At 38.0% G+C, this 25,684-nt stretch overlaps 1 protein-coding gene across 2 annotated transcripts; it reads left to right on the forward strand.

Moving 5' to 3' along the window:
- Positions 1-14,851: 14,851 nt before the first annotated feature.
- Positions 14,852-19,082, forward strand: LOC148771055 (putative late blight resistance protein homolog R1A-10). 2 transcript variants are annotated; one of them, XM_088816780.1, is made up of 3 exons: positions 14,852-17,767; positions 17,848-17,943; positions 18,633-19,082. In XM_088816780.1, the coding sequence occupies exons 1-3, from the start codon at positions 15,149-15,151 to the stop codon at positions 18,927-18,929; spliced, it is 3,012 nt and encodes a 1,003-aa protein (XP_088672906.1). In that variant the 5' UTR covers positions 14,852-15,148; the 3' UTR covers positions 18,930-19,082. The 2 variants fall into 2 exon arrangements, with proteins under 2 accessions (XP_088672906.1, XP_088672907.1); XM_088816781.1 differs by having other exon boundaries at positions 14,955-17,767; positions 18,637-19,082.
- The last annotated feature ends 6,602 nt before the right edge of the window (positions 19,083-25,684 follow it).

A 25,684-nucleotide genomic window follows, 5' to 3' on the forward strand; every position in this document is an offset into this window, starting at 1 on the left:
TATGTGGAGACGAATGAGAAAGCGGCGACGGCAATGAGCGGCGACGGCAATGAGCGGCGATGGCGCGGCGACGGCAACGACGGAGGGGGAAGGTTGGAATTTTCGGAGAGAGTTGAGGAAGAGGTGGAGAAGATGAAAGTGATAGAGGTGGGCAAATAATTAAGGTTATAGTAGTTGAGGGTATATTTGTCTTCTCACACTAGTAGAGAGGGGTCTCACTAATTAAGAACGAAATTTGGGTGTAGGATTTTTTTTAAAAGTCTATTGAATTTACATCAAAATATTTTCCATTTGAGTTGTATATTTCATATTTTCCGTCTAAAATAAGCCCTAAATTTATTTATTTATTGTGGGATATGTGGCTCTTACGTGTTCGCTATCATCACCACATCTTTATCACTGCAAGTCAATGACTCAATATTAATTGACTTGGTTTAGACACGGCCAGGGGTCGGTTCACAGTTTACTTTTTCCGGAATCGGAACCGGCCCGTACTACGCATGGTTCGGCAGGTCGGGCCGGTCCGCCGGTTCACTCTGATTCCGGGCTTATCCAGGCCAGTTCTAGGCCGGCCCAGAAATTAAAAGAATTACTTTTAAATAGGAAAAAAAACAAAAGAAAATAAATAAAATGAGTTAAACTTAATTTTATAGAAATAATGGGGTGTGAGAGTATTTATCGGTAAACATTGGGGGGGGGATTCAAAAAATAACAAATAACGGCCGGTTCACTGGGACGGTTCAGGCTTTTTTTTTTAATTTTTTTTTCTTTTTAAATTTGGGTGAACCTATTTCTAGAACCGGGCCCGGCCCGAGGGACACGGGCCGGTTCACAGTTTCAGGACTGGTTTACCGGTCAACGGGCCGGTTCGGGCCGGTTCCGGGCTGAAAACCGGCCCATGACATGTCTAACTAGGTTTGTCGGCAAGCTCATATGCCTTTTTTTTTTCCTTTTCTCTGATATGCCTTATTTATGCATAAATTATAATATTATATTATATTCCTTCAGACTGCAATCTTCTTCTTAGAAACAGCAAAGAAAAAACCAAAAAAAAAAAGAAGTAAAAGTAAATTCTCAAAATTTACCTAAAAAACATACTGGGGCCTTTAATAATATGAAATGCTAATTGCAGCGAAACTTTTACTGAAACTTGGCTTATTTGCAGCGGTAGTCTCATTTGTCAATTTTCTAACTTTCTAAAAAATCGAAACTCACTCAACTAAAAAAAGTCGAAAACTTAGAATATGAAGGTCGTTCGACAAATTCGAAACCAAACAACATTTTTTCTTATGACCGATCCACGTTACTTTTACATGGTAAAAACGAAGAAAAAAAAATGAAGGGAGGGATCGTGCTGTGCAGCACGTGGGGTATAAAAAGGAAAGAAAAATGTTGAAGTACCCATCCCCTAGAGCACGGGAATCTAGGTTTTAGTTTTTTTTTTCTTTCTTTTTCTTTTTTTTTTGTTTACTTTATTCCTTTGGTAGGGTGATGATGTGATTTTGACTTTCTTTGACGATGAATATGCAAACGTGTACAATAATCCCAATATGTGTTATCATGTTCCTTAAATAATTACAAAATTTGATATTTAAATTAAAAAAATATATTAAAAAAAAAGCCCCAGCTTCCCCGCCTCCCCCGCCACATCGAAATTTAATCTTCGGGACTTTTTCCGAACTCGAAGAAGCACCCATAATCCCTTTCCCCTTGTCCTGACGTGCCATATGTAAAAAATAAACATATTAATTATTTAATTAAAAAAAAATATTAAAAAAAATAAAAAAATAAAAATAAATAAATAAAACATGAAGTTCCTGTTCTGCAGAACACGGGAACTTGAAGCTTCAAGTTCGCATGTTCTGCAGAACGGGAACTTCATGTTTTTGAGTCCTCCGCTCTGCAGAGCACGGGAACATGAAGATTATTCAAGTTCTCGTGTTCTTCAGCACGGGGGATTCATATTTTAATTTTTTTTCCGAAAATAAAGTTTAAAAAGTTTTTTGAGCTTCCCGTTCAACAGTGCACGAAAACTTGAAGAAAGTTCAAGTTTCCGTGCTCTGCAGAACGTGAAGTTCAAAAAACTTGAATCCACCGTTCTACAGAGCATGGATACTTGAAGTTTCTTCAAGTGTTCGTGCTCTTTTGAACGGTGGCTTCAAAAAAAAATTTCACAAATTGGCTAGGTCTAATCCTTAACGGGGCATTTTTTTTTTACAATATTTCGGGTTTTTTTTTCAAAATTGTGGTGATTTTATAATTGATTTCATAAATACAATAAAGCGTCAATTGAAATGACGCTCTTTAAGGACCGTCGGATTGAGCTAGGATCAACGGCCATGCTCTCCAATTTTGTCCTCTTAATCGGACGTTCAGGGATTGATTAAAAGATCTGATGGCCCTTAAAACGCGTCGTTTTGAACGACGCGCTTTGACCTGTCAGATGGTTGAACACGTCAGTTCAAATCGCGCGTTTTAAGGGCCGTCCAATTCTTCTTGATCCAACAACCGTGATTTCGGCTGAATATATATATATATATATATATATATATATATATATATATATATATATATCCCTTAAACAATTAGAACTCACCCACATTTGCTCCATTTGCTCCCTTTTTCCCAATTGTTACCCCCTTAGATGGAGACATCCACTATAACTCGAGTGTGGCCGAGTTATAGTTGAAGTGGTGCCAAGAATTATTGGCACAATGCATGCTACACATGGGCCAAACGGTGGCCGAGAGATGGGCAAGTATTGAGGTGCTTGGCCGAGAATTACAAGGCAAGGGTTTCGAGTGATTGGCAAGCATTGAGATGCTTGGCCGAGAAAGGCATGGCAAGTGTGGGCAAGGCAATCGGGCTGGATAGCAAGCGTACGGGCATAATCGATCCTTGGGCGTGCGCGCGCGCCGATTGGGCAAGCTGGGTAGCTAATTGACTTGGGAAGTTACGGAAGGCAGTTGCGGAGTGGTTGGCATCAGCAATGACTTACAAAACCGTCCCTTTTATGTTGTATTAGTAAGCCAAGTGGCAGGCCTGCGTGCCGCCATGTTCCCCTTGGCAGTTTAGTGGGTAAACTGCATTGTACCTTGTATTTATAAGCCCTTGAGTGCACAAATCCGATCCATTCAGATAGAGGGACTCAGATTGCAATTGTTAGCATCTATTGTGAGGATTCATTGTGTGCACCAATGGCTTTCCTTGTATTATTCGTGAGTGAATCAATAAAGGTTGAGCGTTGCTCGTAAATTGCTTGTATTGTTCGATTTCCGCTGCATACTTGTTATTGTTGCTATTTATTTGATACAACAATAGTGCAATACGTTTGTGTGAAGAATCGTTGAGTGGGCTGACTGATTTAGTGCGTAAATCAGGCCGTATGGTGGGAAAATTTTTGATTATTAATTAACCCCTGTAACAGTTGGTATCAGAGCCAGGTTCTCGGGTTCTGAACGGTGTTCTCTGACATGGAAGATTCGGGTTCTTCCTCAATGATGAATCCTACGCGCACAGCGTTGCTCGATTTGGAAGCGAGATTTCAACCTCTTGAGACTCTTGTTGGGCCGCCCGCTGATCTGAGAGCAGCCCCTATTCTCCAACAACTTGTTGATGGGCAACAAGCATTCGAACGGCTATCCAAATCTATAGCCGGTCTACCAGAGTTTGTGGAGACTAGGATGGCAAGTGATGCCGAAGATCTCAGGTTACTAAGTGATGCGGTTGAAGCCAAGTTTGAGACGTTATTGACGGATTTGGATGTGGTGAAGCGGGCGATTCATGAGGGGACATCGAGTGCTGTTGAGGGCAGATCATCGTCGTCCAAGGTACGGGTGCCTGAACCCGCTACGTTTGGTGGTGCACGTAGCGCAAAGGAGTTAGAAAACTTCCTTTGGGACATGGAGAACTATTTAAAGGAAGCAAATGTGTCTGACCAAGAGAAGGTGACCATTACAAGCATGTACTTGTCGGGTGATGCGAAAATGTGGTGGCGAGCACGTCTTTCCGACGATGCTAGTGCCAATAGGGACAAAATTGAAACCTGGGAAACGTTGAAAAAGGATTTGAAAGAACAATTCCTCCCTTGCAACACGAGTTGGTTGGCAAGGAAATCCCTACGTCAATTGAAGCATAAGAGGTCCGTTCGTGAGTACGTGAAGGACTTCAGTTCCTTGGTGCTTGACATTAGGGATATGTCAGAGGAGGAAAAGATATTTAACTTTATGGCTGGTTTGCAACCTTGGGCACAATCTGAGTTGCGGAGGCAAGGCGTGAAGGATCTGCCGGGAGCAATTGCCGCTGCAGATCGCCTTGTTGATTACAAGACGGTTGGTGCCAAGGATGCTGAAAATAAAGAATCCGCGAAGGATAAGGGCAAGACCAAGAAATCGGGTGGAAAGTTTGGCCGAGATGGGAAATTCAAGGCCAAGAAGAATTTTGAGAAGCCCACGGGAACGGCCAAACCCGCGGGGCAATTGTCCGTTAACAAGGAAAACAAAGGCTGTTTCTTGTGTAACAGTGACCATCGAATGAGGGATGGCCCTAAACGAAGCAAATTGAATGCTTTGATGCTGCAATCGGATGGAGATGGTGATGACCCTAAGCAAGTCAACCCCATCCAGTTGTTGAATGCCTTGACGGTCGAGAAGGTACCTAGCAACCCCAAAGGTTTGATGTATGTCGAAACTTTGCTGAACGGTATGAAAGTGATGGCCATGGTGGATTCGGGTGCAACGTACAACTTTGTTGCCGTTCGAGAGATTGGAAAGATGGATCTGAATCTCTCACAACATGCAAGTAGAATTAAAGCCGTAAATTCAGAAGCCAAGCCGGTGAGGGGTTTGACCAATGTAGAGTTGTGCATTAGTCCTTGGCGTGGGCAGTGCTCATTTACTGCCGTACCACTAGACGATTTTGACGTTATTTTGGGGCAAGACTTTCTATTGTCGGCCCGTGTTGGTGTCATACCTTTCCTGAGTGGATTGTTGTTCATGGATCCTAGTTGTCCATGTTTCGTGAAGGGAACGTTCGTGAAGAAGGTCAAAGAGAAGAAATCTGAGGGCTTATTGTCGGCATTGCAACTAAAGGCAGGTCTAAGACATGGTGAGCCAACCTGCCTGGCTGCACTGGTCGAAATCAAGCCGGATGTGTACCAAGAAGTGCCGGATGCAGTTGCTGAATTGCAGGTTGAATTCGACGATGTGATGCCTCCTGAATTACCGAGAGAGTTGCCGCCTCGGCGAGCCATTGACCATAAGATTGAGTTGGAACTGGGGGCCAAGCCGCCAGCACAAGCACCGTACCGGATGTGTCCTTTGGAGTTGGCTGAGCTTAGAAGGCAGCTGGACGATTTGCTGAGTGCGGGTCTCGTGCAACCTTCCAAAGCTCCTTATGGTTTGCCGGTTCTGTTGCAGAAGAAGCACGACGGTTCAATGAGGATGTGTGTAGACTATCGGGCACTGAATAAGGTTACTATAAAAAATGAGTATCATATTCCTAATGCGCTGGATCTTTTCGACCAGTTGGCAAGGTGATATGATCCAGCCATGCATCGAGGTTAATGCCGAGCTGACCAAAGTGCAGACTCTCAGTGTGAATATTGATGAGATGGCGGTGCCTAAAGAGATGCTTCATCCATTCTCTATACAGAGGTTGGACGCATTGGGAATTTGAGCTACAAAATATCCATGTTCGTACACATTTCAATGGCTGCAAGATGGTGTGTTCTGCGATGTGGTGCAGAGATGTGTAAGTTTGCTACCGAACAGAGAGATCGATTATGAGATCGATTTTGTTTATACTCCTTGTGATATTTGTCCGGATTCGAGGACGAATCCTTTTAAAGAGGGGGAGTATGATACGATCCACACAAGCTCAAAGATGAAGAATTGGAAGAAGAGAAAGCGAGTGAGATTAATGGAGCTGTTCGTGTTGGAGTTGAAGAGTAAATGCTTGAATCAGACCTTTGAAGAGTCGTTGTTGAGGAATTGGAAAAAAAGGAAGAGGAAAATTCGTTGGACAAGTCGAATTCCATGCATCCGAGATTCTCGCCTATTCTGGCAGAGTTTACCATTCGAGTTATAACTCTCGCATCTGAAGTCCATTTAAGCTGATTCAAAATGATTCAGAAAGCTAACTGAAAGATCTACAACTTTTATGTTTTGAGAGAAGAGATATTCGAAGTGTAACAGTGTCGAAATTGAACTTTAATTGCATGCACGTGCACAGCCCAATGTCGCGAGTTAAGAAGGGTGATCGAGAAGTCGACTTGAAGATCAAGTTATCTAATATAATTATGGACGTTTTTTAATTTAGGTTTTATTATGTTTTTATTATTTTAGAGTCTTTTATGGTTAGGATTTGCTTATTTACAAGTTTCTTTATTATAGTTTAGGTAGGAGTCATTTTCCTTGTGAAAAATGAGTCTTTTTAGCACTTATAAATAGGTTGCCAATTTGGCTTATTTTAATGGCCGAAATTTAATGATATTTTGAGTATTTGGTGAGGTTAATTCTCCTTCGCTGTTCTACAGCAATCTTCGGGATTTTACAAGTGGATTCTTGTAATTTTCTTAGCGCCATAATATTGGTTTCTGGTTCTTTATAACCACGGGGTCGATATTATAATTCACCTTGATAATAATGGTTTCTAGCTCTTTATATCTATGGCGTCATTATTCCTTGCTTCTGCCAAACTTGAATCTTTGTTTTTGGATGATTTCGATCTTGCTTCCGCGTAAGGTATTGGGTCTCGTAACAAGTTCTACGGGGTTCGTATCAGTTACCAACTCGGATGATTTCGATCTTGCTTCCGCGAATGGTAAACTCTGCCAGAATAGGCGAGAATCTCGGATGTATGGAACCTATTTATAAGTGCAATTAAAGTTCAATTTCGACACTGTTACACTTCGAATATCTCTTATCTCAAAACATAAAAGTTGTAGATCTTTCAGTTAGCTTTCCGAATCATTTTGAATCAGCTTAAATGGACTTCAGATGCGAGAGTTATAACTCGAATGGTAAACTCTGCCAGAATAGGCGAGAATCTCGGATGCATGGAATTCGACTTGTCAAACGAATTTTCCTCTTCCTTTTTCTTCAAATTCCTCAACAACGACTCTTCAAAGGCCTGATTCAAGCCTTTACTCTTCAACTCCAACACGAACAGCTCCATTAATCTCACTCGCTTTCTCTTCTTCCAATTCTTCATCTTTGAGCTTGTGTGGATCGTATCATACTCCCCCTCTTTAAAAGGATTCGTCCTCGAATCCGGACAAATATCACAAGGAGTATAAACAAAATCGATCTCATAATCGATCTCTCTGTTCGGTAGCAAACTTACACATCTCTGCACCACATCGCAGAACACACCATCTTGCAGCCATTGAAATGTGTACGGACATGGATACTTTGTAGCTCGAATTCCCAATGCGTCCAACCTCTGTATAGAGAATGGATGAAGCATCTCTCTAGGCACCGCCATCTCATCAACATTCACACTGAGAGTATGCACTTTGGTCAGCTCGGCATTAACCTCGATGCATGGCTGGATCATATCACAAGGGCACGGTTTTACACAAAGATAGATCTTCGGGCTGGATATTGGAAAGTTCGTGTGGCACAAGGTGATGAGGCAAAGACAACTTGTGTGACGAGATATGGATCGTACGAGTTCTTGGTTATGCCTTTCGGCTTAACCGATGCTCCCGCAACTTTTTGCAACCTCATGAATGATGTGTTGTACGAGTTTCTTGATCGTTTTGTGGTGGTATATCTTGATGATATCGTGGTTTATTCTGAATCGTTGGGCGAGCATGTTGGGCATATGCGGGTTGTATTCTTGAAGTTGAGGGAGTACAAGTTGTATGCCAAGAAGGAGAAGTGTGATTTATGTCGGGAAGAAATCTCATTCCTTGGCCACATCATTATCCAAGGAAAGATCAAGATGGATATGAAGAAGGTACGGGCTGTGACTGATTGGCCCGCTCCTTCGAAAGTGGTTGAGTTGCATTCGTTTTTAGGTTTGGCAAACTACTATCGAAGGTTTATCAATAGGTATTCAAAGATCGTGAATCCTTTGACGGATCTTTTGAAGAAGGATCAGAAGTGGGAATGGACTTCAGATTGTGATGGTTCGTTTGAAAAATTGAAGGGTGCTATATCTTCGGAACTAGTACTGAAGTTGCCCGAGTTCGACAAACCGTTTGAGTTGCAAACGGATGCTTCTGACCGTGCTATTGGAGGTGTGTTGGTGCAAGACAAGCATCCCGTTGCCTTTGAAAGTAGAAAGCTGAAAGATGCTGAGATGCGGTACAATACTCATGAGAAGGAAATGACGGCAGTGGTGCATTGTTTGGATGCTTGGAAACATTACTTGTTGGCTACGAAGTTTGTGGTTGTCACCGACAATGTGGCAAACACATACTTCAAGGCTCAAAAGAAATTGTCGCCGAAACAAGCAAGATGGCAAGAATTCTTGGGTGAATTTGATTTCGAGTGGGTACATCGACCGGGAAAGCATAACGACGTGGCTGATGCACTGAGTAGGAAAGTCGTTGAATCCTACGTTAGTGCCTTGACTCGTGTGGAGTCTGATTTTCTTGAACGGGTTCGAGAGGTAGTCAAGACTGATTTGGTCTACCAAAAGATGGCTGAGCAAGTACGGGCTGGACAAATTCGGAAATATTGGCTAGAGGATGGGCTGTTGTTTGCTAAGGGTGGTCGTGCTTATGTGCCAAGCAGCTCCCTTAGGCGTGAACTATTGCGGGAAACACATGATCCGACGTGGGCTGGTCATCCCGAAATTGACAGGATGTTGGCCCTTCTAGCACGATCGTATAATTGGCCAAAGATGGAGTTTGACGTTGAGGCATACGTCAAGACTTGTCTAGTTTGTCAACTAGACAAAACCGACAAGAAGAAGGAGGCCGGTCTATTGCAGCCTCTGCCCATTCCGGAGAGGCCTTGGCAATCGGTTTCGATGGACTTTGTGTCGGGATTTCCGAAAGTGAACGGCAACGCTTCTACCTTTGTGATCATTGACTGTTTCTCAAAGTATGGGATTTTTATTGCTGCACCAATGGCTTGTCCGGCTGATGTAGCTGTTGAGTTATTTTTGAAGAACGCTGTGAAGTATTTTGGAATTCCCGAAGACATTATCAGCGATCGGGATACTCGGTTTACGGGCCGTTTCTAGACAGCGCTCTTCAACATGTTGGGGGACTGAGTTGAAGTTTTCTATGGCAAATCATCCACAGACGGATGGACAGACGAAGCGGGTGAATGCCGTGTTGGAAGATTATCTTCGGCATTATGTTAGCGCTAGCCAGAAGGATTGGGTCGGTTTGCTTGATACAGCCCAATTCTGCTACAATCTTCACAAGTCTTCAGCTACTGGGATGAGCCCGTTTGAGTTGGTGTACGGGCAGCAACCAATGGTGCCGCATGAGGTGGCATTGCAGCGTACCGGAGGGAAGTGTCGTGCTGCATATCGCTTTGCTCGTGCTAGACAAGAATTGCTAGACGAGGCAAATCATAGTTTGATGAAAGCACAAGCGAGGATGAAGAAGTATGTTGATGCTCATCGAAGAGACGTGGAGTTTCAAGTTGGTGATCAGGTGTTGCTGAAATTAACGCCTCAAATTTGGAAGAAGATTAGTTCCAAATCAGTGCACCGTGGGTTGGTGACAAAGTATGACGGTCCTTTTGAAGTGGTGTCAAAAGTTGGTCGAGTTGCTTATCGTTTGAAGTTGCCGGACAGATTGAAAGTGCATCCTACGTTTCATGTGAGTTTTTTGTAGAAGTTCAACCAAGATTTACTTGATGAAAGTCGGAAGCAAACGAAGAGAGCCCCACCAGTGGTCCGAAAGGAATTTGAGAGAGAAATTCAGCAAATTCTGGACCACAAGACCCAAGGTCAAAGCAAGAAGAACCGGCGGACTGAATTTTTAATACATTGGAAAAATTCAGAGGTGGCCGATGCTACTTGGGAGAAGGAAGTGAATCTGTGGCAGTTTGAAGACGAGTTGGCAATGTATTGGAAAAATCTGAAGCGAGTGAACAGTTCGACGAGGGCGTCGAACACCGTTGGTGGGGGAGGTCTGTTACCCCCTTAGACGGAGACATCGACTATAACTCAAGTGTGGTCGAGTTATAGTTGAAGTGGTGCCAAGAAGTGTTGGCACAAGGCATGCTACACATGGGCCAAACGGTGGCCGAGAGATGGGCAAGTATTGAGGTGCTTGGCCGAGAATTACAAGGCAAGGATTTCGATTGATTGGCAAGCATTGAGATGCTTGGCCGAGAAAGGCATGGCAAGTGTGGGCATGGCAGGCGGGCTGGATAGCATGCGTGCGGGCATAATCGATCCTTGGGCGCGCGCGCGCCGATTGGGCAAGCCGGGCAGCTAATTGACTTAGGAAGTTACGGAAGGCAGTTGCGGAGCGATTGGCATCAGCAATGACTTAGAAAACCGTCCCTTTTATGTTGTATTAGTGGCTGGCCTGCGTGCCGCCATGTGTCCCTTGGTATTTTAGTGGGTAAACTGCATTGTGCCTTCTATTTATAGGCCCTTGAGTGCACAAGTCCGACCCATTGAGATAGAGGGACTCAGATTGCAATTGTTAGCATCTGTTGTGAGGATTCGTTGTGTGCACCAAGGGCTTTCCTTGTATTATTCGTGAGTGAATCAATAAAGGTTGAGCGTTGCTCGTAAATTGCTTGTGTTGTTCGATTTCCGCTGCATACTTGTTATTGTTGCTATTTATTTGATACAACAATGGTGCAATACGTTTGTGCGAAGAATCGTTGAGTGGGCTGACTGATTTAGTGCGTAAATCAAACCGTACGGTGGAAAAATTTTCGATTATAAATTAACCCCTATAACACCAACCAACGTGAGTTCTTTTTCTCTCTCCTTTTTTTTTGTTAATTATTATTTATTATTGTTTAATTGGTATTTTGCTAATTTATATTTTAATTAATGTAGGTAATTTTAATTAATTTCAGCAGGGTACTTATTGAGGTAAATTTTTTCACTCTTTCAATTATTATTATAGTTAAATAGGATTTTAATTATTAATATAATTTTGTTAAATTTTTATTAATGGTGGATTAATGGAATTTCGATCTAGTAAATTATCAATTAATTTGGAGATAAATTATTTCTTGTATTGTTAAAATATATATAATTTATTATGAAATTCAAATTTTTAATGTTTTTTTTACTTGTTATTTTTATGTTAAACTTTTACTTGTGGTGGATTTAAGAAGGAATGTTTGATTGTGTTTAAATAATTTCTGAAATTTAAATTTTTTTAATGGTTTAAATATGATACGAGTAGAATAATTAGTAGGATAAATTAATTAATTATTAGTGAGTTAGTGGATAAATTGGTAGAATTAGTCATGGCATTAGAATAGGTGTTATCCTCAACAAGGCTACCAACATTGGAACTTAGGTTAAAATCTTACCTTATGAACTATTATGTGGTTTTGTTCGTTTATTGTCTCTTTTTCAACCAGAGTTTTTGTAGAATTTTAGAATTTTCGAACCGTAGACAAGTTTGTTTACTTCTTCCATATTTTATAATTTTAAAGAGACGAATTTTATTGTGTTTTTATCTGTTCAAATTATTGATGTTATTGGTGCTAGTAATCACTGTAAATGTTGTGTGCCATTTTCTTAGTACCATTAATTTATGACCATAAATCGTCTCTTTTACCATGATTAGGGTTTATATTTCAAATTCATGATTGCAAACTATTTGAATTTATGGATATTTAGTCAAAATTCAATATCAATGACTTTAAAATTCTTATTTTTTTCTTTTCAATTTATGAAAATGGTAAAATTACACTTTAGCCCCTCAAGTTTACATCAGTTTCACTTTTGATCCCATGTTTTAATAATTTAACATATTTTCATCTTTTTTTTTTCTTTTTTTTTTAAATAATGGCTGAAATTTAAAATTTGTTGTGTTTTGATTGTTATAATTAGGTGAAATGTAATTTGTGGTTGATTGAGAAGGGATTTACGTTGCTAGCAAATAATAATTATTTGGAGGTATTTATTTGTTATATTTACGTGGCTGAAATTTTCTTCTTCCTGATTTTTGCGCCGGTTTTCAGCGTTGGCCGGCGGTCAATGCCGGTCTCCGGCGTTGATTTTCTTTTTTCATTTTTTCCCCTGATTTTTCCGCCACTGGTTTCGGGCGTTGACTGGCGGTCAACGTTGGTCTGACGTTGACTTTTTCGATTTTTTTTTTCTTTAACATCTTTTCCCCCCTCCCGTTTAAAGAATAATATTGTTGTGATTGCCAGTAATATTAACTATATTACTGTTAAACACAGTAAAATTAACTATATTGCAGTTTAACACAGTAATATTGCTATATTAATCTCTAGCACAATAATATTAACACAGCAAAACTCATTATTATTGTGTAATAGAGTAATATTAATATGTTGACCGCTCAACAAAGGTAAACATAATAAAACCCAAAAGAATTAATATTACTGTGAGTGACAGTAATATTACTATAACAATAGTAATATTACTGTCAACCACAGTAATATTATTGTATTTACAGTAATATTACAATAATAGACAGTAATATTATTACATTACTTTGTGAATAACTCAAACAACCCCAAAAAATAATAATATTACTGTGATTGACAGTAATGTTACTATAACAACAGTAATATTATCGTCAACCACAGTAATATTATTGTGTTTACAGTAATATTACAATAATAGACATTAATATTATTATGTTACTCCGTGAATAACTCAAACAAAACAAAAAAAACCCAAAAATAATAATAATATTGATGTGGTTAACAGTAATATTACTATAACAACAGTAATATTACCGTCAACCACATTAATATTATTGTGTTTACAGTAATATTACAATAATAGACAGTGATATCATTACGTTACTCCGTGAATAACTCAAATAAAACAAAAAACCCAAAAAATAATTATATTGATGTGGTTGCCAGTAATATTATTGTGTTTACAGTTATTTTATTGTCAACGACAGTAATATAATTACGTTGACTTGTCAACAAATCAAAAAAAAAAATAATAATAATATTGTCATTGACTCTAATTGTACTGTCAACAGCAGTACAATTACATAAATGTATTGTCAACGGCAGTACAATTACGTTAATGTACAGTCAGTGACAGTATAATTACGTTAATTTACTGTCAGTGACAGTATAATTACCGTTAAAGACAACATAATTACGGTCAACGTTTAGCAGCGGACTTAAAAAAAAAAACACTAGAAAAAAGTCAACGCCGGAATCCGGCGTCGGAAAAAACAGATCATAAAAAAAGAAATCGAAAAGTCAACGCCGGAAACCGGCGGCAAAAGAATACTTTTTGAAGAAAAAAAATATTTGGAAAAAAAAAATTTGGATTTTTGTGGTCCAAATTGATTAAATTGGGGTTACAATTAAGAATTGGGTGTAAAGGGTTGGGTGCAATTTTGGGATTTTTTGCACAAACCACCACTGTGTAATCTTGAATAGCTGAAAAATCCCTCATGTTAAAAATATTAGCAAAAAATTCAATATGAAAAATAGTCAAAGCCAAAAAAGATCCTATGAGCTTGATGTGTTATACACTCGCGCTTTGTGCGACTGGCCATCTGATTTTGGAACTAGAAAGACCTACTAAATACCCTTGAAATCATTTTTTTTTGAAATTTATAAATTTATCCAGTATTTTTCATAATGAAGTTTTCAGAATTTTCAATTCAATCCTTAATAATTTCAGAAAAGCCCTCCCTCCAAATTGCATAGGACCAAATTGCAATTTTCATAATTTCTCAAAACCTCATCTTCTTTCTCCGTCTCCTTCTTCAGATCTGTTCCTCGCTACGAAACAATATCAAGCAGTTCATCTTCTTAAACAACCCGTTTGCAAAAGAAGAAAAACCAACAAAAGTTGCACTTCACGATGGAACCTTGTGTGTATGAGAGAGAGAGAGAGAGAGAGAGAGAGAGAGAGAGAGAGAGAGAGAGAGAGAGAGAGAGAGAGAGAGAGAGAGAGAGAGAGAGAGAGAGAGAGAGAGAGAGAGAGAGGGCCCGATCTGCCATGGATGATTCATCCGGCCCGGATGATGCCGCCTCCATACCCACCGCCGACGAAGAGATGAGAAGAATAGGGTGGCGATCCAAAAATCTTGATTCAAAAGAAATCTGGAAGAACCCATCAAACATAAAGCATAATTTTATTTGGGTGGGAAGGCAGGTGGTGCGGCCGTGGTGGTGAGGTGGTGGTGATGCGGATGGAAGAATTTTGGGTTGGGGGAGGAGATGATGGCCGTGGGTTTTCTTATTTTTCTTCCTTGGGTAAATTACAACCACCCCTGAGGTATGGTCAAATTACGAAAACCCCCCTCTTGTTTGGCTAATTACAACCACCTCTCAACTCCTCAAATTTAGTGGAATCTTCGAGATCATATGGAATATTATCACTTTTGTACCCGTATTCGAACTCTACATTTTGAAGCAAGCAAGATGATCATAATATGTGTTTTTTGACTTGTATATATCAGATTATGGTGCATCATAAACTGTATTTTTATACAAAACGAGTACAAACTAGAGCACATTCCACGAAATCTAGATGATTATGTTGAATTTGATACCATAAGGGTGGATGTGTAAGAAAAAAAAACATAATTGAGGGGAGTAGATGTAATTATCCAAATAAGAGGGGTTTTTTTTGTAAATTAACCATACCTTAGGGGGTGTTTGTAATTTACCCTTCTTTCTTTTATCTTTTTGGATTTTTTCTAATTAAATTCATTTTGCATTTTTATTTATTTATAATTGAAACATAAATTATTATAATACGAGGGTTAATTTAGTCATTTCTTATAAGTCAACTGCTAATTTCGTATTTTACATGGTAATGGTAGAAGTGTAGTTGCCGGATAAAATTTAACCGGCCATATCGTCCCATTTCATAGTACAGGAAAGTAAATACGACATTGGTTATAATACAAGGGTGCAAATGTATGACCTTTAAGCTTACTCAATGCCCACTTTGAAGCTGAACAGCTTGGACTATGCTATACTGTTCGTCTGAAATTTATCTATCGAAAAAGATAAGGAAGCCATAGATGGCTGCTTACGGAGCTCTAGTTTCTCTCAGCAATATTCTTGACCAGATCCTCCTCCACCCACCTCCTGCTCATCACTTCATTTTCGTTAGAGAACAGATCGAGTCTCTTCAAATTAGGGTTCTTTCATTGCTCGATTTTCTGGAAAATAATTATTCCTGCAAACTCAGCAGCAAAGAGATGGAAGATTTGGAATCGCGAATCGTAGACGCGTCTTACGCAGCAGAGGATGTAATTGAATCCAATTTGAGGAACCAAATATGTGCTAAATCCACTAAGGAGAATTTGGTGTCGGTGGAGATGGAGCAAAATAGAGAAATACATATGATGATACAAAAGTTCCTCTCCATCGAGAAGGATTTGGTGGACAAAAATGAAGGCATGGATAACCAGTCTACTAGGAAAGCTTCTTCATCAGCGCTGCCTCTTCGGATTGGCAAGAACACCATGGTGGGATTCGAGGATCACTTGATTCAAATAATGGGCGCTCTCTCTACCGACGAATCGGGCCGCCGGATTATCCCTATTGTTGGGATGGGTGGCATAGGTAAGACTAACCTTGCCACTAATGTTTTTAACAATCCTTTTATCATTGAAAAGTTCGATATTCGTGCTTGGTTTGTTGTATCCCAAGAATGTACTGGCAAAGAGATTCTTCTAGGCCTTTTGCATCAGATTATTAATCCTACCAATCGAAATGAACTTGAGATGAATGATGATGATGTATTGGGAGAAAAGTTGCACAAAACTTTGTTTGGGAGAAAATATTTCATAGTAATGGATGACATGTGGGATATCACGGCTTGGGAGATTGTGAAAAGGTTCCTTCCCGATAATAATAATGGAAGTCGAATCTTGGTAACTACTAGGCTGTTGAAGTTGGCTGTGGATCTTGGATCTTGTACCCCTTATGAATTGAATTTACTAGACGAAGCACAAAGTTGGGATCTACTTCGTGAAAAGGTATTTCCAGAAGGACGTTGCCCTGTTGAATTGGAGGAAATTGGAAGAAATATTGCGAGAAAATGCAGAGGGCTTCCTTTGGCCCTTGTTGTCATTGGTGGGCTTCTTGCAAAGTCCAAAACAGAAGATTGGAAGTACGTCGAAGAAGATGTAACTTCGGCAGTGAACAATGAAGATGACGAGTTATGCATGAAGGTAATATCGTTGAGTTATAATCACTTGCCTATATATCTCAAGCCTTGTTTCCTATATTTGGCCGTATTTCCACAAGATTTTGATATCAAAATGTCGAGGCTCGTCAGGTTGTGGGTTGCAGAAGGATTTGTTAGACAATGTGGGCCTAAAAGCTTAGAAGAAATTGGAGAGGAGTATTTGAAGGATCTTATAGATAGGAATCTTATTTTGGTTAGTAAGAGAGGTATTAGTGGAGAAGTGAAGACCTGCCACATTCATGATCTTTTAAGCGATCTATGCAGGAGAGAAGCTCAGAAAGGTAATTTTCTAGTCCTCTCAAAGCTGGATAACAACAAAGCTTCGTTAGATATGGAGAGCATACGCCGCCTCAGCATTAATAATGGCCAATGGAAAGATGCCACACTAACGGCATCTATTCGGTCTTTCTTAACCTTCTTTTCTATGAATTTGTCTACTTATAGTGCTTGTCGGTCTCCGTTACTACGGGTATTGGATGTGGTTGACAGATATCCCAAAGATGAGATTCTACAGCTAATTAACTCAAGATATGTCTCTTGCACGGGTTTGATCTCTATGTCGTCGTCTTCTATATTATCCCGACTTTGGTGCCTACAAACCTTAGTTGTTGGTGGAGAGTTGACTCTACCAAGGGAGATATGGCAGATGCCCCAACTTCGACATGTTCAGGCGCGGAGAATTTCTCTACCTGATCCTCCTTCACGTGGCGAAAAAATCACAGTTCTTGAAAATCTACAAACACTTTCAATAGTCAAAGATTTCAAATGTACTAAAGAGGTAACTAAACAAATCCCGAATCTGAAGAAGTTGGGAATTGTTTGTCCGACAATTGGATCTTATAGTTTAAGCAATCTTGGATTTTTCCATAAACTTGAATCACTAAGTCTAGCATTTGTTGGTAAGCGTGGTCGTGGTCCTCGTGGAAACATGGTCTTTCCAAGTTCACTTAAAAAATTGGTCTTAAGTGAATGCAAGATTCCATGGGAAGATATGTCCATTGTTGGTTCCTTACCGAATCTTGAAGTTCTCAAACTGCGGTCGAATGCTGCTGTAGGGCAAAAGTGGATTTCAAATGAAGGGGAATTCGCTCGACTAAAGTACTTGTTGATTCATGAGTGTGAGTTGGAGATTTGGGAATCAGACAATACACATTTCCCATGTCTTGAGCAAATGCATCTCGGAACCGTGAGCCTGAAGCAGATCCCTTCAGATTTTGCAGAAATATTACCACTTCAAGTGATTGACTTGTACCGCTGCAAAAGTTCCCTATTGGCATCGGTAAAGGAAGTATCGGAGGAAAGAGAGAACCTAGGATATGACGCTCTTCAAATTCGAAGTTCTGTGTTTGCACTGCTCAGAATTTCTGTGCAGAGAGGTATCAATCTTGCTCTTGGCAATGGCCGCAGCAGAGATCCTTATGCTGTTGTCAGGATGTCCAAACAGGTTTTGTGTTCTTACTTGTTCGTTTTCTTATAGGTTTTTCTAAACAGAATTGCAATTTACTATAAATCATTGCGATGCAGATTTTGAAGACTCATGTTGTTACAGAGACTGTTAATCCCGAATGGCATGACGATTTGACGGTAGCTGTTTTAGATCCTAGTCAACCAGTTTCTGTGGTGAGCCTCTTTCTTTAGCGATAAAATTAAAACAAATTATTAGGTTGTGCTATTGATCCTTCTGGTTCTAGACTAGATACACGTTTTAAAAAAAGAAAATTCAGTTTGATATATCAAGAACAAATTTGAGCTTTCTAAAATCAGATATTTTTGTTTTTCAATTGTTTTGAGTTTGAATATTAACTAATGCAGTTTTAGTGATCTCAAGATTTGAATCTTCTGCCTCTTTCTTAATGAAAATTCGGTTCGGTATTTGGTAATTGTTATTTTTGAATTCCGATATTCGGTATGGTATACGGTATTGGTGTCCACCGTCTGGTATACCGTACCGTACCGAATACCTAAATATTTAATATATATTTATTTTTTTCTTTTATTTTAAATCCTTTCAGGTTATAAAAATATTCTAAAATACTTGTAGATTGATAATGTTTTCCATTATTTACAAATTAGCCTCTATTGATAATCACGTTATGTTTTTAGGGCCGGTAATTGAAATATGAATGTCAAATTCAAGAATTATTTCGTTTAAATTGTTATTTTACCTTTTCTAAAATAAGAAAATATATTTCGGTTTTACCGGTACCGAACCGAATAATTCGGTAAAAAACCATACGGAACCGAAATATATTTTCTTATTAGAAACCGCAATACCTATATGTTGATTCTATGTGTACGTATGGTTGTAGACAGTGTACGACAAAAACGTGTTCATTGCGGATGAGAAGATGGGAGACGCAGAGTTTGATATTAGACCATTTGTACAAGCGTTTAAGATGCATCCAAATGGCCTACCAAACGGTACAATAACCACAAGAATATTGCCTTCAAGCTCCAATTGCCTGTCTGAAGAGAGTTTCATTTTCTGGAAGGATGGCAATCTAATGCAGGATATGTGCCTCGGACTGAGAAATATCGAATCCGGCCAAGTCAAACTTCAGCTGCGGTGCATTGATATTCCTCTTCCTATCGTGGATTTTTTTTAATAGTTTTATTTTTTCTTTCTTTCCTTCTTTCTTTTGTTTGGTTTTTCGTATTTAAGGTTCTCTGGGAATGAAAACTTCACGTTTATGTCCGACAAAATTTTGACTTGTGCAATCCATTTTGGACTTCCGGAAAAAATAGGAATTTTTACGAAAGGGCTAATTCCAATACGTTTGCACCCCTAAATTATATATATATAAATTGTACTCACCTTGCCATTTGACAACTACATCCCTGAAATATGGCTTTTGTCAACCACTCCCTCAAATATTTAAAATTTTGGCATCTATGTATATAAATTAATCCCTAGAAGAATATCTGATATGAAGTTGGAGTTGGCCAGAATCGATTTTCGATCCGAGGCACATGTCCTGCATTATGATGCGGTGTTCCCAGAAAAAAAACGGAACTCTCTTCGGCTAAGCAATTGGAGTCTGCAGGCCGTATTGTTGTTCTTAAGAGATTAATCATTAAATAGCTTTCTTGTGTTGCTGATGTTAAGTTCTCGTGTTTTGACGACAGATATTAATCCTGAATGGGATAAGAAACTCAGAATTCGTGTTGCAAATTGTAGTAATTCAATTTCTCTGGTGAGGTTCTTTAATTTACAATATATAAAAAAAAATCTGATTATAACATGTTCTACAATATTTCTGAGTTAAAAAGAGTAAACTGCAAAATGTACCCATGTGTAATCTATAAATAGCGAAAACCCCCCTATGATAAATAAACTAGCAACAACCCCCTTTGAAATTATTTAAATAGCACATTCGGCCCATTTATCATTTGAGTGTTGACTTCATATAAAAAGACCCAAATACCCCCGGGATTTTGCAATTAATAAATTCTTATATTTTTTAAATATTTTAATTATTTTATTTTTGTTATATCTTAATTATAAAGGTACAATGGGGTCTTTAATTTATTTTTGTTTATATTATCACATAGTTTTTGTATATATTTTAAATTATCGCTATATCAAAAGAAAATTTAAATTCCGTTATTATATATTTAAAAAAATCTATACTTAATTTGATTAACAAATTTTTAATAATTTTTAAATTTAATTATTTACTATTTTTTAACGATATTTTAATTTCTAAACAATCAAATTAAAAGGAAAATTTATATACATATAATATATATACATATAAATACATTTTTAGGGACAATTTCGTCATTTCATGTCCAAAAACCTACTACCAATCGCGCAACCCGCGAGTGAGCCACACTTAAGTCAACCGGGGGGTTTTTGCCTTTGACTAAATTTCACAGGGTGGTTTTTGCGAGTTTATTTATCACAGGGGGGTTTTTGCTATTTAGAGATTATACAGGGGTACTTTTTGCAGTTTACTCGAGTTAAAAATGTGAAATTCAGTGTACAATGAGTTCAATGTGCATTTATTATTATAGATTGGAAATTTTTAGGCCCGATGTATGCTGATTCATAGTGTATCTATGGTTGTAGCATTGCATAACCACACCAATTAAGTAGACTGTTTGGATACTAGACCGTTTGTAGAAGCCCTGAAATTGAATCCAAATGGCCTTCCAAATTGTCCAGTAAGTATAATATTGCCCATATATGCAATTTTTGGCCAAACTTCATTCAATATTCTGGTCATGCATTTAACATTTTTGCTGATTTTTTTTTGTATTATTTTTTTTTTTTTTGTTTTTTTTTTAAAACCTGTTTGTTTATTTTATTATTATTATTTTTTTTAATATTTTTTAAAAATCGATATGTTTACTGTACTGAAAATTACTACATGTAACTATAGTAAACTATAGTAATTCGTAGTTATGTTCTTTCTTTTTACCCCAAATTTTTAGCCGACCAATTATATACACACGCGAATATTAGCTTATAAAAAAAGAAATTCATAAACCCAACAACAAAAATTTAAAATTTCAATATTTATATTATAAATCAACTCATAACCAACAAATATAAATCAAAAATACAAAATTATATGCATATGTTACTATATGTAACTAGTAATGTACAATAATGTATGCAATCTGTAGAACAATATAACTTGAAGCAGATGTAACTTCAACCAAATTTTTTGACACCTTCAAGGAAGAGGATCAATGGCTTCCATTAAGCTGCATTTGCAAAATCAAAATAATTTTTTTTTTATTATTTTAGTGCAAATTAACAAGAATTGAAGAAACAAAACACTCAAAAGTCAACAAACGCTAAGAGAGAGAGAGAGAGAGGCCATGGCTGCGAAATACTATGAATTTTAGACTAAACCGCCAATGACTTTTCACCCCAAGCGCCTCCTACCAAAACCACGTTGCCTCCAACCACCTAAGTTTCTGCACTCGCAATGAAAAAAATTACAGAAACAAATCTGCCAATGAAAAATTGAATGAAATTACCATAAAAAAATCTCAACGAGAGGAATCCAAAGGTTGGTAGCCCCTCAAATTCCGACTGTCGGGACACAAATTACTCATCCGGCAAGACCCACCGTCGTTGAAATATGCGGGGACTGTAAAACGATTGCAAAAACAGTTCCAGAGTTCCAGACCGAATGAAATCACCACCAAAAGAATGAACTCGGCGAGGGGAATCCAACAGTAGTTAAACCATCGAAATCCGACCACCGGAGATAGAGTTATGACTCCGGAAAGCAACATCGCCGGTTAGAGACCTATGGCGGGGGGAGGGGATTTTGATCTGGGAGTTCAAAGAGAAAGAGAGAGGCGGTTGTGAGTTGACTAGAGTTTAAAACTGATTTAAAAAGACATTTAGGTACTTCAAATTGGCGAGGGATTATGTCAAATTAATATTAAAAATGAGGGGTATCCACCACAATGTAATCCTCTTGGTGATTAGTTCCAAATATTTTCCATATGAGGGGGTCTCTTAAAATAATCCCAAATGTAGTGGGGGTAAATTAGACAATTCAATAGTACTCTATTTTATATTATTTAATAATAAACTTTTCCTCGAAGGGTACATTTGTAAATGACTCATTGATTGTAATACCATTCGTGTTAGTTTTTTAGGGTTCAGATCTAATCTTTCAAAATTAATGGTGAGTGGAACATATCTCATATGAGTTTAGAACACGGATATCTCACCCCAAATTATATAGTACAAATGATCTTGAAAGGAAACAAGTTACTCTATGCTAATTAACATTGGAGAATTAATCGTTCATTCATGTTCGGAAAATATTCTCCTTCAATCTGGGTCATCAATGGAAAATAAAAAGAAATCATGAATATAGTGTATCATACCTAAAATACCATAATATTATGTTTTTATTATTTTATTTTATTTTAATAAAACAATAATAAGGGTGTGCCGATAATTGTATAATACCATACGAGGTTCGACGCGAACAAAGCTAAGGCAAGAGGGAAATACGAGAGCCAAGAGAATGATAGTCTGGGAAAACAGAGCAACAAAGCTAAGGCAATAACGAAATACGAGAGCCAAGAGAATGATAGTCTGGGAAAACAGAGCATCTCTGTTGTTTCGGTGAAATTTTAAGTACGTAACAGTTTCAAGATTATATAATAATTAACATAATTTCACTCTACGTACCAATCATGATATATTGTGTAATAACAAGGATTGTGTAGAAGGGGGTAAAGTGATATCGAGCCAAAGTACAAGGGAAGAAATTAAAATTTACCCTTAAATTAATTATCACTAAAATATAGTCAGGGGTAAATTAGACAATTTGATGTTAATCTATTTTAAATTCGTTTAATAAAATAATTAATCGAAGGCTACTTGGTAATGATTCATTATTTGTAAGACTACCCAGTATATTTTCCTAGAGTCGAGATCTAATCTTATAAAATTAGTGTTAATTAGATCATATCTCATATGAGTTTATAATACGGGGTATCTCAGCCTATATGAACCCCCAACATTAATATAAAAATAGCTAGTACTGGATTATTTAGAGTAGCATAATTAAAATACCATAATACCAAAAAAAAACCAAAAATAAAATAAAAAATAAACCATAATATAATTTTTAATGTTTGAATAAAGTAGTAATAAAAAAGGGTACGTAACAATAGCATGCATATGCATAATAATAAGTAGAGTCGTCGAAGAAGCTAATAGGTAAGGAGTGAAGGAAAGAAGCTAGCGAAGAGAATAATAGGTGGGGCAAACAGAGCATGTGCCGTGGGAATCCGACGACATCTCGTCGGAAACATGTCTGTGTTTCTCCAACACATGGAGTTTTAACAGAACGTCGACAGTACAGTTTTGGTCAACGTTTTCCCTGACTATGGTCAGCACATCTTCGATCAATTGGCTGCGCTCGGAGCTGCTTAGTGGCCAACCTTGGAATCCTTGGCTGATGACTTCACGTGCTGTGTCTGGGTACGTGAATAATTGGCGGCAGCCGACGGAGATTGATTTATACGCTTGGGGTTTATCGACTCGCTGGAGAAACTCTGGAACCGAGCAATATGGCCGTTGAATCCAATCGTAGTAAGCCGATACAAAACTGAATTTCAAGAAGATGACGGCCTCTTGATACATCGAGGACCGTAGGGTTTTAAACTCATTCATTACTAAGTTTACTGTTTTGTCGCAGGAGTTGGAATATCCCATCACGAAAGATTATTAATTGAACAACAATTGAAGAGAGAGAGAGACTAAAAGTAGTGAACCCACGGAGGGAGAGGGTGGGAGGGAGGGTATTATTTATAACTTATAAGGTTGTTGTTACCTTGTTAATTAATCATTCTTGTTATAGCAGGATTAATTTTTTTAAGAAACAAAATCAGCTGTTTTCTTTTTCTTTTCTTTTTTTTATCGAAAAATTCCTTCACTGTGAACGGCAAAAAGGGGAATTTATGCAAGCAAAAATATAATAAAAGGGAGTTTTACAATAAAAATAACACACAGAGGTTTAGGGAAAATTTTCCTTAATTTATTTTGATGTTCCCCCCATTCCTCAACAAGATATTATAAAAAAATTATAATAAAATCGAATAATCTGGTAAAATTCGAACTATATTATATTTCCCATGAATAGGGCAATTTTTACATTAAATCGTTTGAAAAGTAAAAAAACAAAACTGTATTATAAATCTGCAAGAATCTTGGAATACAATAGAAATGCGGGGTTTTTTGCAAATACCGCCCCTATGTAATCTCTAATTGCCGAAAAACCTCTTGTGTTAAAAATATTAGCAACAACCCCCCTATGAAAATTAGTCAAAGTCAATAAGGTCCCTAACAACTTAACGTGTGTTGCACGCCCGTATTATGCAACTAGGGGTGTGTTTTTAACTTGAAAAGACACAAATACCCTTACATCACAAGTTATAAAAATTACAGATTCACCCTAGAATTTTAATGAGTCCCATAATGAAATTTTCAAAATTTTCAATTGGATCCCTAACATTTTCATGAAGCCTCTCCCAAAATCAACCCAAACCCAATCATGGACTTCTCCGCTCATAATTTTGTTCGAAGCTTCGCCACATCAAAATCATCAGTCGATCAATCAACACCCACAGACATAAAATAATCTCCGTCATAACCAAAAATCAAAATTACAAAAATGTTGAAGCATTGAAAGGAAGAGAGAGTGAGAAAGAACACACAAAAGGCGGCGGGAAACTTGAGCAATCCAACTCCAGTTCCCAATTCGTTTCCCTACATACACCACCACCACTCCCCAAGTGCGAATCCTCTGCGAAATTATCAGCGCCGCCACCCAGGTTCACAAAGTGCCCGTCTTGCGTCCACCCAAATTCAGCCCAACCCAAAAACTACCCATCAAGTCTTGAAACTGTTGTGCAAAAATTCGTCCACCGCAGTTAAGTTTTTCCGATGGTCTGGTTAGTATGAAAAGAGGTAGAGAAAAAAATAAGAGCACGAGGAGAGAGATAATTTGTTTGGGTATTTGGAGGTATTTTACTTTTTCTTTTTATTTGGGGTTTAATAGTCATGTTAGTTAAGTCAACAACAAAATGGTAAATAGGGGGCTGTATGCTATGTCAAACACAGTATAGGGGGGAGATTGCTAATTTATTAAACACGAGGGTTTTTTTGTTAATTATAAATAATACAGGGGGTTCTATGCTATTAGCTCTAGAAATGCGTACCTTTTAGCACTTCTAATTACTCCATCCGTTCCCTATTGAGTGTCGTTTTTGGCTTTGCACAAGTATTAAGAAGCTCAATAAATGTGTCTTGATTTTAGGTAAAATATATTAGAAAGACTAAAATAACCTTGATTATTTAATGATGTGGTAAGAGAGAGTTAATACTTATAATTGAATTAATAAGGTTAAAACAGTAAAAAATGCATTTAATGCAGTATTGGAAATCTAAAGTGTCAGATAATATGGAACAAAAATATTTTTAAAAAGAGACAATTATTGTGGAACAGAGGAATTAGCACTTAAGTATTCTACTTAGTGGGAAACGTGGAATATTGCAATGACATGGATTTAAGGTAACTTTTAGTATGGAACAATCTTAGAGTCGTAATAAATGCTAGGATTTATCGTAGCAAAAAGGTATTTGCTACAACCATTTACTGTAACAAAGTTTTTTTCACGCCAATATATGCTCTGGGGCAATGCGTAGCAAAAGGTTTTTTTACTACAACTTTGGTACATTTTCTATGGTTAATGGTCGTATTAAAAAGCAATGTTTTGAAAATCGGATCGGACCGGCCGGTCCGACCGGTTCAACCGCGAACCGCCGCCATGTCCGGTCCGGTTAAATGTGAAAACCCAAAAAGCCCAAAAACCC

This window comes from Erythranthe guttata, chromosome 4 (assembly GCF_056151865.1).
Source record: "Erythranthe guttata isolate IM_541 chromosome 4, IM_541, whole genome shotgun sequence".
NCBI lineage: Eukaryota > Viridiplantae > Streptophyta > Magnoliopsida > Lamiales > Phrymaceae > Erythranthe > Erythranthe guttata.

Coding starts and splice junctions, on each gene's coding strand:
- LOC148771055 (XM_088816780.1), top strand. CDS start 15,149: ATGGCTGCTTACGGAGCTCTAGTTTCTCTCAGCAATATTCTTGACCAG. Junction 17,768..17,847: donor TTGTCAGGATGTCCAAACAG/GTTTTGTGTTCT, acceptor ATTGCGATGCAG/ATTTTGAAGACTCATGTTGT. Junction 17,944..18,632: donor CTAGTCAACCAGTTTCTGTG/GTGAGCCTCTTT, acceptor GTATGGTTGTAG/ACAGTGTACGACAAAAACGT.